This window comes from Trichechus manatus, unplaced genomic scaffold (genome assembly GCF_000243295.1).
Source record: "Trichechus manatus latirostris isolate Lorelei unplaced genomic scaffold, TriManLat1.0 scaffold00126, whole genome shotgun sequence".
Classification (NCBI taxonomy): domain Eukaryota; kingdom Metazoa; phylum Chordata; class Mammalia; order Sirenia; family Trichechidae; genus Trichechus; species Trichechus manatus.
In genome coordinates, this window is record NW_004444062.1 from 4,745,474 (window position 1) to 4,762,551 (window position 17,078).

General features: G+C 35.9%; 1 protein-coding gene across 6 annotated transcripts in view; it reads left to right on the plus strand.

Annotated features, from left to right (window-relative positions):
- The window catches only part of PDS5A (PDS5 cohesin associated factor A), a 169,874-nt gene that overhangs the window by 47,751 nt on the left and 105,045 nt on the right, over positions 1-17,078 (plus strand). For 5 of the 6 annotated variants that reach the window (XR_002825358.1, XR_002825359.1, XM_023738931.1 and 2 more), the window contains exons 3-5: positions 13,738-13,941; positions 15,135-15,221; positions 15,782-15,879. Coding sequence is in view for 4 of the 6 variants with exons in the window: in XM_023738931.1 (XP_023594699.1) it covers positions 13,738-13,941; positions 15,135-15,221; positions 15,782-15,879 (389 nt within the window). In the remaining 2 variants the exon portion in view is untranslated. Of the gene's footprint in view, positions 1-6,331; positions 6,388-13,737; positions 13,942-15,134; positions 15,222-15,781; positions 15,880-17,078 lie in introns of all 6 variants that reach the window. The other variant, XM_023738933.1, reaches the window with a different exon arrangement.

Sequence of the window (17,078 nt, forward strand, 5' to 3'; positions counted from 1 at the left end):
ATCCAGAAATCACAAAATAACAAATATTGGAGAGGTTGTGGAGAGACTGGAACACTTATACACTGCTAGTGGGAATGTAAAATGGTACAACCGCATTGGAAATCTATTTGGCACTTCTTTGAAAAAGCTAGAAATAGAAGTACCATAGGATCCAGCAATCCTACTCCTTGGAATATATTCTAGAGAAATAAGAGCTGTCACACGAATAGATATATGCACACCCATGTTCATTACAGCACTGTTCACAATAGCAAAAAGATGGAAACTACCTAAGTGCTCGTCAGCAGACGAATGGATAAACAAATTATGGTATATTCACACAATGGAATAGTATACAACGATAAAAAAACAACAATGAATCTGTGAAACAACTGATAACATGGAGGGATCTGGAAAGCATTATGCTCAGTAAATTTAGTCAGTTGCAAAAGAACAAATATTGTATAAGACCACTATTATAAGAACTCAAGAAAAGGTTTAAACACAGAAGAAGACATTCTTTAGTGGTTACAAGGGTGGGGAGGGAGGGAGAGGGATACTCACTAACTAGATAGTAGACAAGAATTATCTTAGGTGAAGGGAAGGACAGCACACACTACAGGGGAAGTCAGCCCAACCGGGTTAAACCAAAGCTAAGAAGTTTCCTGAATACAACCAAACACTTTGAGGGACATAGTAGCAGGGGTGGGGTGGGGTGGGGTGGGGTGGGGTGGTCTGGTCTGGTCTGGTCTGGTCTGGTCTGGTCTGGGAAGCACGGTTTCAGGGGACATCTAGGTCAAGTGGCTTAACAAAGTTTATTAAGAATATGTTCTACATCCCACTTCGGTGAGTGGTGTCTGAGGTCTTAAAAGGTTGCAAGAGTCCATCTAAGATGCATCAATTGGTCCCAGCCCACTTAGAGTAAAGGGGAATGAAGAGCACCATAGACACAAGGAAAGCATTAGCCCAAGAGACAGAAAGGGCCACATAAACCAGAGACTTTATCAACCTGAGACCAGAAGAACTAGATGGTGTCCGGCTACCACCAATGACCACCCTGACAGAGAACATAACCGAGAGTCCCTGACGCAAGCAGGAGAAAAGTGAAGTGCAGAACTCAAATTCTAGTAAAAAGACCAGACTTAATGATTTGGTTGAGACTGGAGGGAGCCCATAAGACATGGTCCCCAGACTCTCTTAGCCCAAAACAAAACCATTCCTGAGGCCAACTCTTCAGACAAAGATTAGGCTGGGTCATGGGAAGTAAAATGATACTCGTGAAGAGTGTGCTTCTTAGCTCAAGTAGATACATAAAACTAAATGGGCAGCTCCTGTCCATAGGCGTGATGGTAAGTCAGAGAGGGTCAGGAGCTGGTTGAATGGACACGAGAAATCCAGAGTGGGAAGGAGGAGTGTGCTGTCACAGTATAGGGAGAACAATTAGGGTCGCATAACAGTGTATGTATAAATTTTTGTATGAGAGACTAACTTGAATTGTAAACTTAAAGCACAACAATAAAAAAAAATTATGCTAGAAAAAAAATTGTGAGAATATTAGTTTTCAGGAATTTTACTGTTATTTATTATATGATGATGTATATCATTATTATGAGATAGAGTTGTCACAGAAGACTGCATTTTTGTAGTAGATAATGCCTCCTACTCTAAGCATTCCTATACAGTGCTGGATGGCATGTAATTTGAAATCATTTCTGTAGTTCGAAATGAATTAATATCTATCAAATGATAAATACATATCACTTTGATCCAGCAATCTCACTTTTAGAAATTTGTCATATCCTACCGAGGTTTTCAGCATTTATATGTATATATATGCGCGCGCACGCACACAAGGATGTTCTTTTGTAGCAGTGTCTATGATAGCAAAACATTAGAATCATTCTAAGTATGCACCAATAAAAATCTGATTAAACAATTTATATGGTTGAAAAGCAGTATAGTATATTATAGGGATTACCACCAAGGATCTGAAATGGAATCTGCATTTTAACTAGATCACCAGGTGATATGTATGGATATTAAAGTTTGAGAAACATTGGTGTATATTATGATACCATGTTATTCTTGTTGTTAGGTGCCGTCAGGTTGGTTCTGACTCATAGCAACCCCATTCACAACAGAAGGAAACACTGCCCAGTTCTGCGCCATCCTCACAATCGTCGGTATGCTTAAGCCCATCGTTGGAGCCACTGTGTCAGTCCATCTAGTTGAGGGTCTTCCTCTTTTTCACTGACCCTCTACTTTACCAAGCATGATGTCCTTCTTCAGGAACTGGTCCCTCCTGATACCATGTCCACAGTAGAAGAAACTAACAGACACGTGGAGGTTGATGCCGTGTATATATATTTAAAAAGAATTTCATGTGTATGCATAGATTCTCTGTAGAAATCTTAGAAAACTGATAACAGGTTAATTCAGGGATGGTAGGAATATTTTTCATTTTTGTACCGTGAAGTTTTAATACCATGTACAAGTATTACATATTCAAAATTTTAAATTAAAAAAACAAAGTAGCCTTCTCCTGTCTCTATCACGTCACCTCACTTTTTTTCTCCAGAAAATAAATTTATCACCTCCTGAAATTCCTATTTTCTTTTAATTACCTTCCTCCCACTTCTAGAATATAAGGTTCACATGGGTAAGGTCCTTATCTGGTTGCTGCCTACTATATTCCTGTTACAGTTTTTGAAATATACATGTGCTTAATAAATATTTGTTTAATGTACTAAATGAATGAATGAATAAATAAGTGAATGAATGAAAATCTTCTGACATTTGTTGTTAACAATTTCATTCTATGGTAAATTTGCCAGGTAAGAAGAAGAAAATTGCAGGAAATATAAAAACTCAAGGACAGAAAAAACAAGACATGGGTACAAGAAATTTGAGCTAATAATTTCAAGGTCACGGACTCTGAAATCTTGTTTTGACATTTGTTTTCAATTCTTATCTCAACAAATATATCAGGAATGCGTTTAGTTGCAAGTAACTGAACCCCCCCCCCCAAAAAAAAAAAAGAAGGATAAACAAGGAAGGGGTTTGTCACATGCAACAAGAATTCTAGCACTATTACTCAGTTATATTATCAAGGACCCAAGATTCTGCTACCTTTCTCTTCTGCAATTTTGATGGTGTATAGCTTTTTTCTTCCTAGCCTTAAGATGGCATCTCTGCCTCCGTTTCGCCTTTCCTTCAGGAGGAAGGCAAAACAGACAGGTCAGATTTCCCGAAAGCCATACATACACCACAATTTCTGCTTACATCTTATTGGCCAGAACTATGTCACATTGCTACCCCTAGTTGCCAAATAGTCTGGGGAGGTAAATATTCCAGTTTTCAGCCTTTATAATACATGGAGACAGGGGGAAAGTTACTTGTAAAGCTTGAGTAACCAAAATTTCTATTTATCAAATTTTGTGATTTTTAACACTTGCTAATATAAGACAAGTAGAAATCATGGCTCACGATTTAATTAAATATATATAGTTCGATGTTCACTATTTAATAGGATGGATTTACTTTAAGACTTCTGAAGTGTAATTATACTAGTAAAAATGTCAGGCTTAAAACCACCTTGGTTCTCTGTTAGAGATGTTTTTCCCTTCTCGGGAATAAAATATGCTGCTTTGAAAATGAACATCTTTATATTCTTAATTACCAGATTATCATAACTTCATCCAACATATATTTATTGTGTGTGATTAGCAGGTGAAATTGTGCACTACAGATTAGTAAGTAAGCACAAGTAAGTCCTGCATACCTTGCTTATTGGGTAATCCGTCCCTGGTGATTAGTGTTGAGGAAACAACTTTTCAGGCATATATGAATATGGAACTCAGAGTCTGTTGAAGGAGAAACACATCTCCTTTAGAACTATAGTTAGTTCCTCTTTTCATTCTACATGTTTTTCATCATTTCTCTACTTTTATGACTACCCATGCTAAAGTTGTTAGTCTTTCCATAACAAAACAAAATAACCTTGGGATTTGTTCATTGTTTTGTTTAATTCTCTTATTCCTGGAGTTCTGTTCTGGTCATTAATGTCTAAGCAGAGATGTGGAGGCAGATTACCTGGGTTTCATTTCTGCTGCCACCTTCCCAGGTGTATGTTTTGGGACACTTTTGATCCTTTCTAGGCTTGCTTTTGAGCTTTGCTGGGGGGACCACAGCAACTTTTAGTCTAGGGCGTATTTTGCCTTACTACTAGGACAGTACCCTCCTAAGCATGCTAGTAAAAACACTCCAGTGTTTTCTACCCTGGCTGCAAGGTCCAGAAATTGTTGCTCTGTTTCTTTTGGATGATTTTTCCCTCAGCCTTGGATAGTCCTCATATGTGCGCTGATCAGTCCTTTGCTGAAGACTCTGATGGGCCCTCTGCAGAACTCCCGGGCCTCTCTCTCTTTCTAGCCCTTCCTCTCCAGTACTCTACCCTAGGAACCTGTGATCCCGGATAACAAACAGTTAATTAGTCCCTGTTATTCCATCTTGGCCTGAAGAAGAAGTCTCCTATCCTTTAGTACTTTTGAATATTAGTAAGTTTTGTACATGTGAGATACTTAAAAACAGCATCTGGCAAATAATGAGGGCTAAATAAATGTTACTATAACCACAATTCTGTTGATCATTTTCCTAGAACAGTATAATGGGAGCTCATTTCCTTCTTTTTGTTTTCTGAAAAATATATTTAAGGCTAGAAATTTCCTTAAGACTTGCTTTGGCAGATTCCTACCAGTTTTGGTATGTTTCAAGTATTATTCAGCTCTTAGGTATCTTATAATTTTTCTCCTAATTTTTCTAGAATTTCTAAATGGCATCATAAAGTATATAGTCTTTTATGCCTGTTTTTTTAAATTTATTCATCCATATTATGTATATCAGTTTTTTATTTTTTATTTCTGAATAGTGTGGATATACTATATATATCGTTGTTTGGATATACCACAATGTGTTTATCCATCCACCAGTTAAAGGACATTAGGGTTTTCAGTTTCTGGCTATTATGAATACAGTTGGTATGGACATTTAAGTACAAGTTTTTGTGTGGATCTTTGTTTTTATTTCTCTTGTATAAACACTTAAGAATGGAGTTGTTGGGTTCTCTGGTAGGTGTATGTTTGTAAGAAATTGCCAAAGTATTTTCCAAAGTGACTGTACCATTTTGCATTCCCACCAGCAACGTATGGGAATTCCAGTAGCTCCACATCATTGCCTACAGATGGTGTTGTGATTCTTTTTAACTTTAGTCATTCAAGTGGGTGTGTAGTGATATCTCTTTGCAGTTTTAATTTGTGTGCCTAATGACTACCATATTTTTGCGCACATAATGCACACCTTACATTTGTTTGCCAGCTATGCCCTCCTCCCGTGGTAAATACACTATGCCTACAACAACATGTAAAAAAAAATTGGCATAGCAACACTTACAGAAATACTTTGCAGGGGAGGGCACAGTAGGCAAACAAACGTAGAAGGCGCGTGTTATTTGTGTAAAGATGGTAATGATGTTGAGCATTGCTTTTTGTGCTTACTGCCATTTTTATTTTCTTTGGTAAGGTGTCCATTCAGATCTTTTGCTAGTTTAATTGATTTGTTTGTCTTCTTAAGCTGTAAGAGTTCTTTATATATTCTGCAGACTGTCCATATTACTGTATATATCCTTTGCAAGTATTTTCTCTCAGTCTGTGGCTTGCCTTTTTGTTTTCTAATGGTGTTTGTCAAAGAATGGACATTTTTCATTTTAACGAAGTCCAGCTTAACAGTTTTATCTTTTATCGTTCATGTTTTTGTGTCTATCTAAGAAAATCTTTGCATAATCCAAGATCATAAAGAATTTCTTCTATTTTTAAAATTGTAAATTTTAGCTCTTACATTTAGGTCTGTGAACCATTTCAAATTAAGCGTTTCTATATGGTATGAGGTAAGGGGGTGGTATTTTTTTTTTCCTTGTGAATATCTATGAGGTAATGAATCACTTTACAGAAAGCAGTTTGGCTTTTGTCCTTGGTTCCTGAGAGATAATTTTTCGAATTTCCTGGAGTAATTAAGGTGCTTTTTTGTTATCTAGACCTAAAGAATGCCAGAGGATTTGTGCTAATGAGTGAGGTGCTGGCCAAACCACAAGGACCACCTCATGGCCTGACTGACATCACTGGCCTCAGGGAGGGAGGGGAGCATGATTCAACCATGTGTATGCAGTGAGGCCCTATCATGTATATGCAAAGAGGTCCCAATCATGACTAGGCAAAATGAAGCCAGTGAAAGCTTCGGACGTGGAAGCTCCACATTCAGGAACCCTTCTGGACTTCGCCCCATGTGTCTCTTCTTTATACAGGCAGTCCCTGGGCTACGAACGAGATTTGTTCCTGTGTTTATAAGTCAAATTTATAGGTAAGTCGGAACAAGTGCATATGGTTCTTATTTAGTCTTACTTTAGTGCAAGAAAAGGCTTTGATTTCAGTGCTGCACGTGCAGCAAGTGAAAGTGATTGTGATGAAGAATTTGTTGTCAGTAGGGGTTGTTTCAATGGTTTCAAAGTGAGGGCAAATTTATATAACATTAAAGGGCAAGTATGAGTTATCCGTGAGTCAGATAACCCAGGGACTGCCTGTACCGATCTTGATTTGTTTCCTTTTGCTGTAATCTGTAGTCGTAAGTATTGTACTTTCTTTGAGTTTTGTGAGTTGTTCCATTGAATTATCAAACCCAAAGGAGTAGTGGGAGCCAGCAGGTGGAAGTGAGGGAGCCCAGGGGAGGCCCCTGAGCTTGCGGCAGGCATCCTGAAGGGGTAGTGGAAAACCCTGATTTAGCAGCCAGTAGGTCGTGAGGACTCCAGAGCTTGTGGCTGGCATCTGCCTATTTGGCAATCTGAAGGTTGTGTCCTTTTAACTTGTGAGATCTGGCCTGCATCTGGGTAGCTAGGGTCAGAGAGAGAGAGTGCTATAAGGGCAACTGGTGTCAGAGATGACTGAAAAGTGGGAAAGTGAGGGAAATCCTCACATTTTGGGGATTGGATTTATGTCAGTTTTTATTTACAATACATCCAATTATTCCAGCACCATTTGTTGAAAAGAATATCATTTCCCCACTCAATTACCTTGGCACCTTGGCCAAATGAAATATATATGGGACTATGTCTGGACTTTTAATATTCTGTACCTTTGTTCTATGTGTCTAGCCTTTTGCCATTAGCATACTGTCTGGATTACTGTTGCTTTATTTTAAATTTTGAAATCAGGTAAGATACAAACATAATCTTTGCTCTTCTTTTTAAAATTGTTTAAACCCTTCTAGTCCTTTTGTAGAGCCCTGGTGGCACAGTGGTAAAGAATTCAGCTGCTAACCAAAAGGTCGGCTATTTGAATTCACCAGCCGCTCCTTGGAAACGCTTTGGGACAATTCTGCTCTGTCCTATAGGGTCGTTTTAAGTCAGAATCAACTCGATGGCAACGGGCTTTGGTTTGGTTAGTATTTTGTATTTCCGTTTAAATTCTAGAATTAGTTTGCTCTTCAAGTACTCTCTTAAACCAATGTAATCCAAATACTTGGATCATCTCAGTTGTTTCTCTGAGTGCATGCAGTTCAGATGGCAAATTCAACACCAATAGTTATTGCATAATACTGAAAAATCACTCTTGCTAGAAATAGAAATAGCATAGAATCCAGCAGTCTCACTCCTAGGAATATATCCTAGAGGAATAACGGCTGTCACATGAATAGACACATGCACATCCATGTTCATTGCAGTATTATTCACAATAGCAAAAAGAAACAACCTAAGTGCCCATCAACAGATTAATGGATAAACAAACTATGGTACATACAGGCAATAGAATACTACGCAATGATAAAGAACAATGTTGAATCTGTAAAACATCTCACAATATGGCTAAATCTGGAGGGCATTATGCTGAGTGAAATAAGTCAATCACAAAAGGACAAATAGTGTATGAGATCACTATTATAAAAACACATGAAAATGTTTCCACACAGAAGGAAATAATCTTTGATGATTACAAGGGGGAGGAGGGGTGGGGAGGGAAAAACACTAACTAGATAGTAGATAAGTGGTAACTTTGGTGAAGGTTAAGACAGTATACAATACTGGGGAAGTCAGTACAACTTGACCAGGGAGGCAGAGCCATGGTAGAAGCTTCACAGACACATCCAAATGTCCTGAGGGACCAAGCTACTGGGCTGAGGGCTGGGGACCATGGTGTCAGGGGACATCTAGCTCAATTGGCATAACATAGTCTGTAAAGAAAATGTTTACATCCAACTGTGGTGAGTAGCATCTGGGGTCTTAGCCTGCAAGCGGCCATCTAATATACATCTACTGGTCACATCCTGGTTGGTGCAAAGGACAATGAAGAAAACCAAAGACACAAGGGAAAGATTAGTCCAAAAACTAATGGACCACAACTACCACAACCTCCACCAGACAGAGCACAGAACAACTAGATTGTGCTGCCTGGTTACCACCACTGACTGCTCTGGCAGGGATCACAATAGACGGTCCCAGACAGAGTGGGAGAAGTATGCAGAACAAAATTCAAATTCACGAAAAGAAAGAAAGAAAAAAAAATAAAGACCAGGCTTGCTGATCTGACAGAGACTAGAGAAACCCTGAGAGTATGGCCTCTAAACACCATTTTAACTCAGTACTGAAGTCACTCTTGAGGTTCAGCCTTCAACCAAAGATTGAACAGGTCTATAGAGCCAACAGTAACATGTGGGGAACATGCTTCGTAATTCAGTCGTGTATACGAGACTACTGGACACACCAGCCCAAAAGCAAAGACGACAAGACAGGACGGGACAGGAAAACTGGACGAATGGATACAGGGAACCTGGGGTGGAGAAGGAGAGAGTGTTGACATATTGTGGGGTTGGCAACCAATGTCACAAAACAATTTGTGTGTTTACTGTTTAATGAGAAACAAATTTGCTCTGTAAACTTTTACCTAAAGCACAGTAAAAAAAAAAAAATCACATATCAATTAATTTTATTACTGTAGTCACTTCTTCCAATTCACAATTTAAATAATCATTTTAAAATAATGATCTTACCATCCATTACCTGAAAGAATTTCAGAGTTTGTTGTTTGTTTTTGTCCTATGCTTCAACTCCACTTAACTGTACAAATACTAGAGGATTTTTCTTCTATGCTTTCTGATAATAAACAAGTAAAACTAGTTTTCTCAGAAATCTGCAACAAATTTCATTTGCTTTTTAGCTAGGAATTTTATAGATAAGAGAGAGAAACAAAATGTTTTGATGTGTCTAAAGATAGCACCAGAGAAAACCCATTTTTTTTTTTTTATCAACTCAGTAAAGGAACCCAGTACCAGTACCGATTGTCATAGAGTCAATTCTGACTCATGACGACCCCAGGTGTATCAGAGTAGAACTCTACTCCATAGAATTTTCTTTTTTTCCCCAGTTATTGGTGTGTGTATAGTAAAACAAATAGTTTGCCATTTCAGCATTCTCCACATGTACAATTTTAGTGACATTAGTTACGTTTATCATGTTATTCAACCGTTACCATTATCCATTTCTGTATTTTCCTGTCACCTAGCAGATGTTCACTGTGGATTAAGGGATAATTAGGTAATAGCCACAAATTTGATGTTTTCCTTTCTCTCCTCAGCATATTGATTATGCAAGTTTTTCCTTTCCACTGCTGGTAGAGAGATTCACAGAAGAATTTGTATGATCGTAGAGTTATAATATCAAAAGCTACAAAATTCTATATACTCATAATTTTATTACCAAAAGGTAATAAAAAAGAAGTGATCATTTATTCTAACCTGATTATTATACAGATAAAAAAGCTATGGATAAGAAAGTTTAAGTCAGTTTGCATGAGCACTTAAGCTGTGATCCTTAGTTTGTTGTTAGGTGCTGTTGAGTCGGTTCCAACTCATAGCGACCCTGTGTAGAACAAAACGAAACACTGCCTGGTCCTGCACCATCATCACAATCGTTATGCTTGAACCCGTTGTTGCAGCCACTGTGTTGATCCGTCTCATTCGCTGACCCTCTACTTTACTAAGCATGATGTCCTTCTCCAGGGACTGGTCCCTCCTGATAACATTTCCAAAGTATGTAAGACAAAGTCTCACCATCCTTGTTTCTAAGGAGCATTCTGGCTATACTTCTTCCAAGACAGATTTGTTTGTTTTTCTGGCAGTCCGTGGTACATTCAGTATACTTTGCCAACACTGTAATTCAAAGACATCAATTCTTCATCTGTCTTGTTTATTCATTGTCCAGTTTTCACATGCATATGAGGCATATGGCTTGGGTCAGGCACACCTTAATCCTTAAAGTAATACCTTTGCTTTTGAACACTTGAAAGAGATCTTTTGCAGCAGATTTCCCCAATGCAATGTGTAGTTTAATTTCTTCTTTTTTTTTCTTTTTGCACTTTAGATGAAGGTTTACAGAGCAAGCTAGTTTCTCATTAAACAATATGCATATTGTTTTGTGACATTGGTTGCCAACCCAAGGACGTGTCAACACTCTCCCCTTCTTGACCATTACCAGTTTTCCTGTCCCCTCCTGCCATCTTGTCCTTGCCCCTGGGCTGGTATGCCCATTTTGTCTCGTCTTGTTTTATGGGCCTGTCAAATAATTTTTGGCTGAAGGGTGAACCTCAGGAGTGGTGATTTCTTGATTTCTTGACTGCTGTTTCCATGGGCGTTGATTGTGAATCCAAGTGAAATGAAATCCTTGACAACTTCCAGCATTTTCTCCATTTATCATGAAGTTTGCTCATCTGTAAATAGGAGCTTTGATTATTTTATTGACAGAGGTTAGATGAATTATGTCTGTGTAGAAAGGATCTTTATAAAGTGATTGCAGACGGTTTGGCTAGTCCTACCAAAGTGATTGTTACAACTGTCTTTGACTCTTTTACATCTCCCATTTTGTTGCTTTTTATTACTCTAAGAATTCCTAAACTCCAAGGTGTTATCTTCTGTATCATTCTTACTTTCAAGTAGATACCAATCTCTGCTAAAATATTAATGGTAATTAAGATATAACACTTAGTATCAAGTTTCACTTGTATGTTTGTACTTTAAAAGCAAACTCTCACTGACTACTGACTGCATATCAAAACCAAGATATGCAGCAATAATAGCAGAATGGAAAGGAGGAACTCGATATTTTGAACAGAGTAGCTAGTATTATTATACATAACATACATATCTGTCTAGTGTAGTCAGCAGTGAAGCCATTTAGCATTAAGATTTCTTTGTGGGAAGGTTTTTTATTTCAGAGTCAATTTCTTTGCATAGAAGCAGAATTATTCAGATTCTTTTTCATATAACAGTTTTATTTCTTCTAATGTATTATTAGGATGTGTAGTGGTATATCCTGTTTTTCATTCTTGGTATTTTTTTTTTAATATATAATTTTTTTGGTGAAAATATACATAGCAAAACTATTCTCGATATTGTTAATTTGTGACCCCTCTGTTTTCTTGATTTATTCTTGCTAGAGGTTTGCCAGTTTTATTGATCTTTTCAACAATCAACATTTGGCATTGTTAATTTTTTCTTCTTTTTTTTAAATTAATTTGCTATTTTTCTAACTTCTTGAGATAGAATGTAGATCATTGACTCTTCATTCCTTCATTTCTAATGTATACATTTAAGGCTATAAATTTTCCTTAAGCACAGCTTTAACTGCATCCCACAGGTTTTGATAGTTTATTTTCATTATCATCCAGGTTAAAATATTTTCTAATTTTCATCAGGATTCTTTCTTCTATACAGTTGAACTTTAAGGAAGAAATAAAACTAGTCTTACCAACTTTCCATATAATAGAAAAAAGAAGGAACACTTATCTGTTTGTTTCAGGCCAATATAACCTTAATGTTAAACATGACGAGGATGTTTTAAAAGAAAATTATGGACCAGTTAGTTTAATGTAATAGCAAATCAAATCCAGCAATATATAAAAGTATTCTAACCAAGTTGAATTCATTTTAGGAATGTAAACTTGGATTGAAATTAGAAAACCAGTCAGTGGAACTAACCATATTTAACAGAATTAGGGGGTAAATATGACTGTCTCAGTTGTTGTTGTTGTTAGTTGCCATCAGGTTGGCCCCCAACGCATGGTGACCCATGCACAAGGGGATCTGACCATTGTGATCCATAGGATTTTCATTGTCTGAATTTTTGGAAGTAGCTCTCTAGGCCTTTCTTCCTAGCCTGTCTTAATCTGGAGGCTCTGCTGAAACTTGTTCAGCATCATAGCAGCACACAAGCCTCGCCTGCACTGACAGATGGGTGGTGGCTGTGCATGAGGTGCATTGGCTAGTAATTGAACCAGGTCTCGCATGGACGGTGAGAATTCTACCACTGAACCACCACTGCCCCCTGTCAATAGGTACAGAAAAAGCATTTGATAAAATTCAATGTTTATTCGTGATAAAACTCTTAGCAAAATAAAAGTACAACATCAGTATTTGACAGCGGGCATTGATTATGTAAAGTATTTAGAAAAGAATTTTTAAGACATGAGGAAATGTTTGTGGTTTCATAAATAAATAAAGATTTATAGTATAGTTATTTATAGTACAGTTTTACAGAGAAAACAGACCAGCTTAAAATACACAAAAATGTATTACAACATATTCAAGTTACAACGAATTGCACTTAGGATTCTCTGGGTTTTTTTTTTTATGATTTGTGTATTTTTTAATGTATGAACGTATGTATTAAAATATATCTGTACGTTTATGTGTAATATTTCCAACCCTTGAAGACAAAGATTGGATTTATAACGATACTTATAATAAAAGGTAATAATAATGAAAACTAAAAAAAAAAAAAAAAATGAGGCATTCAACTTTACATCAAAACTTACAACAGAGTCATTGGAGCAGAACCCTGTCATAAGTCAGGGGCTACCTGTAGTGGTTATTTTCTGGAGTTGAGAAATTACTGATTTTTAAAAAATAATTCTTTGTATTTTGTAGTGATTCTTAAATCATATTCATTAATTTTATAACCATAAAAAGTTCTTTTTTATTTTTTAAATTTTCCTGTGTTTTTGGTGAAGGTTTACATAGCAGTTTAGGTTCCCATTCAGCAATTTCTGCACAAGTTGTTCAGTGACATTGGTTACATTCTTCACAATGCATGAGCATACTTAGTATTTCCGTTCTGGTTTTTCCGTTTCCATTAATTTAGTTAACAGAGGTTATTTTCTAACTAAAGCTTTTAATCAGAAGTACTACTATGTAAAAATATTTAAACATGGCTTCCTATTGTGAAACGCAAAAATGAAACAGCAGTTTTAAGAAGCCTAAATCAAGGAAACTTTGATAATAAAATGTAAAAGAAACATAATTGATGATGTTGCAAAGAATCAGATAGATTTTAATTATGTATATGGGCCAAAAACTTTTTTCTTAGGCTAGATATAAAATGAATGAGTCTTAAGTTCTTGATAAATCTGGTGCTAATGTAGATAATGTGTCTACACAGTAGTTGACGGTTGTTTATAAATACAGTATTCTTTGAGAGTAACCATTTCATGCTTGTGCTCTTTACCCAAATTCTTAAGTGAAGATTTAACAAAATTTGATTATGAACCCTCTGGTAGTAACTAGTTGCTGGTTTGTGTTGTAATGGAGATGATATTTTTTAAAGTACATCCTCCAATAATTTCTAAATTTCAGGAGTTGAATATATTTTTGTTCTGTAAATTATTACAGATGGTAGTGAAAACTTTTATGGATATGGATCAGGACTCAGAAGACGAAAAGCAGCAGTATCTCCCACTAGCCTTGCATCTTGCATCTGAATTTTTCCTCAGGAATCCCAATAAAGATGTACGTCTCCTTGTAGCATGTTGTTTGGCTGACATCTTTCGAATCTATGCCCCAGAAGCTCCATATACTTCCCACGATAAACTTAAGGTAAATACAATCTTTACAAAATCATTTTATTTTTATAATATAGCTTACCCTTTGAACATAGATTTTATTTTATTCATTTTGCCATCTTAAGTTTATACTTGTAAGTAGCAAAACAAACTAATTATTCATTTGGTTAATCTTCATTTTGCATCCACAAGAATGCCTGTAATTTTTATAAGGCATTGAAAGCTGCAGATCAAAACTGATTTCTGTCTACTCATATTTAACCTTCAGGATAAATCATCAGAAAGCTCAAATGGCTAAGTTGAAGGCGTAAGTAGCAGGTTACTAAATTGACACATTCAAGTGACTATCTCCTGCAAGTTATTCAATATGAAAAACTGTATACTCATCTTGGTGGTTCTGCCTTAGTGGTTCAAAATGTTCGACGAACTCCTCTTGAACTGATCTCATATTTTGAATAATTTTATTCTTGGAAAATTTTAATCCTTTGGACTATTTTCTTTTAAGTAGTCCAGAAGTCATTTTGTCCCATACTGATACAGCTTCTAAAAGCTTATTAAGAAATGGAACACTGTCTAAAATACAACCTTTAGACCAATCTACTGTCTTTGTTCCACACGACATTAGAGTTACAAGTCAAATTCGGAACTAAAAACAGAAAAAACAAACCCGTTGCCGTCAAGTCGATTCCGACTCAGTGACCCTATGGGACAGAGTAAGACTGCCCCATGGGGTTTCCAAGGAGTGGCTGTTGGATTCAAACTGCCGACCTTTTGGTTAGCAGCCAAGCTCTTAACCATTGTGCCACCAGGGCTGAAGATTACTTTTTACCTGTAAGAAGTAGTAATGGAAAGACTCACATCCAGCTCTTTAAAATGAAGATGATTTTTGCCATGATACAAGGTGAAGATAGTAAAGGGGAAGTGCTGTAGCAGAGGAAAGGGTAATAAGCTTATAGGCACCTCTGGATTCCTCTCAGAATAAGAAAGCCTGAAGATTTGTGGAAATAATGATCTGTGTGGTATTGCTTCTTCTGAGGGATGTAATTTTATGTGATTTGATCACATATTGTGAATAACGGACTAAGCCAAGGAGCCTAGGCGTTCGGCTAAAAGACAATGTTCTTTCATTGTAATTTGTAATGGATAATATATGCAGACTATTAGTGTTGTGAAAGGATGATAAATATTTGTTTCTAAATTAATATATTTTATCATTTTTTTTAACAGGACATATTTTTGTTTATTACCAGACAATTAAAAGGTTTGGAAGATACAAAGAGTCCACAATTTAATCGATACTTTTATTTATTAGAGGTAAAAAAAAAAAAAAAACCTTTATTTAATACATAGGACATTATTTATTTTACATAGTAGGAAATTCTGTATTGTAACTTTATAATGTAAAATGTTATCTATTGTTTTATAAGGTGCACTTAATAAAAATGTCTTTTATATTTCATAAGAGAAATATCTTTTTATTGCTCGTCATATCCTGAATAGATAAAATATTTTTAACTGGAAAAACTGTTAGGTGTTTTGAAACTACAGCTTTTATTTTCATTTTTTTTTCTCCTAATCTGAAAGAGGATTAAACTGAATTAATTTTCACTGTTACTTTTATTTAGTATGTATATGTATCTACCAACCTCTAACAGTATAGTATTTTCCAGTTTGAGAAGGTTAATGCTAGCAGGTTTATGTATTTTTAAAGGTCAGAACATAACTAATTTTACGCTTATAATTTTATATGTTGGGCCTTTATAGGCTTTAATATAAATTTCTAGTTCTAAAATAGATTTCATTAATAAGTTTGCTTTATGTAACTATTTTGTATATGTATAATTACATAATTATTTTTATTTATTTATTTAAAGAATTTAGCTTGGGTTAAATCATATAACATCTGCTTTGAATTGGAAGATTGCAATGAAATTTTTATTCAGCTTTTTAGAACTCTCTTCTCAGTGATCAAGTAAGTTATTTTTTAAGCACTTCTGTTTAAACGTCTCTTTTTCTTATTGTGTATACTGAAGTGTCATGTCTCACTAAGATATTTTAGAGTTATAAGGAATTATTTCTCTTAAATGATTTTACATGAAGGAAAATAAACAAAAATTCTGGTGTCTGAAAACTGTTTTTGCCCTTTTAGTATCATTTTTAATTATCATGTCAGTTTATTGATTGGCTGTTGTGTACCCCAATTTGTTCTAGGGTCTATGGAGCCCTTATTTTGAAGAAATTTCTTACCTTAAGTAAGAGGCAACAAATAAATAATTGTAAAACAAATAGTATAGGATACTATGTGATGAAGTACTAGATTCAAAAGTGGAGATTATAAGTATAGTATGTACCCTCAATACTGGGAAGGAGAATAACTCAGTGGTTAAGATGTTGACTGATATCGTCTCAGCTCTTTCCTTTAGAAATAGGGAAGCAAATGCAGAGGGTATGTGATAGCTTGCCAAGGACAGATTGCTGCACAGCAGAACCAAACTCTGATTTTCAGTCCATTTTTTTGTTTTGTTTTTGGTATTGTAAACCAAGTGTTGTTAGAAGATGTGTTCTAGAGCAGTTTATTATATAGATACATAATGTATGTCACATAAATTTTATGTTTTCTAATAGCCAGAGTAAGAAAGATAAAAAGATACAGGTGAAGTAAATAAAATATTTTATTTAGCCCACTACATCCAAAAGTGTTATGATTTCAACATTTGACCCCATTTGTATTTGATGTGCTCAATAGCCACATGTTACCAATGGCTTCCATATTAGGCAGTGCATTTCTGGAGTTTCCTGTACCTTTTTACAAATACTGTGTCATATCATGTCCAATTTTTCCTTAGATGGAATAGTGGGATTAGAAGGTAATCTGAAGTAAAAAGGAGAGGACCATACCTGCTTTGTCTAGAGATAGAGTTAGAAACTGTATGAGAAAAAGCTTCATGTGGGAATTGACCAACACTAGACCCTTAAATAAAATGATAGAATATATAATCTTTATCTTTTGTATTAGTTAGCTCTTGCTTCATAACAAAACAACCTAAAACTTGATGGCTTAGAACAACCACCCTTTTATTTAGCTCACAGTTCAGCTTGGCAGCTGTTTTGTTTGTATGGGCTTTCTCATGTGTTTGCAGTTATTTGGCAGGACATCTGGCAGTTGACTGG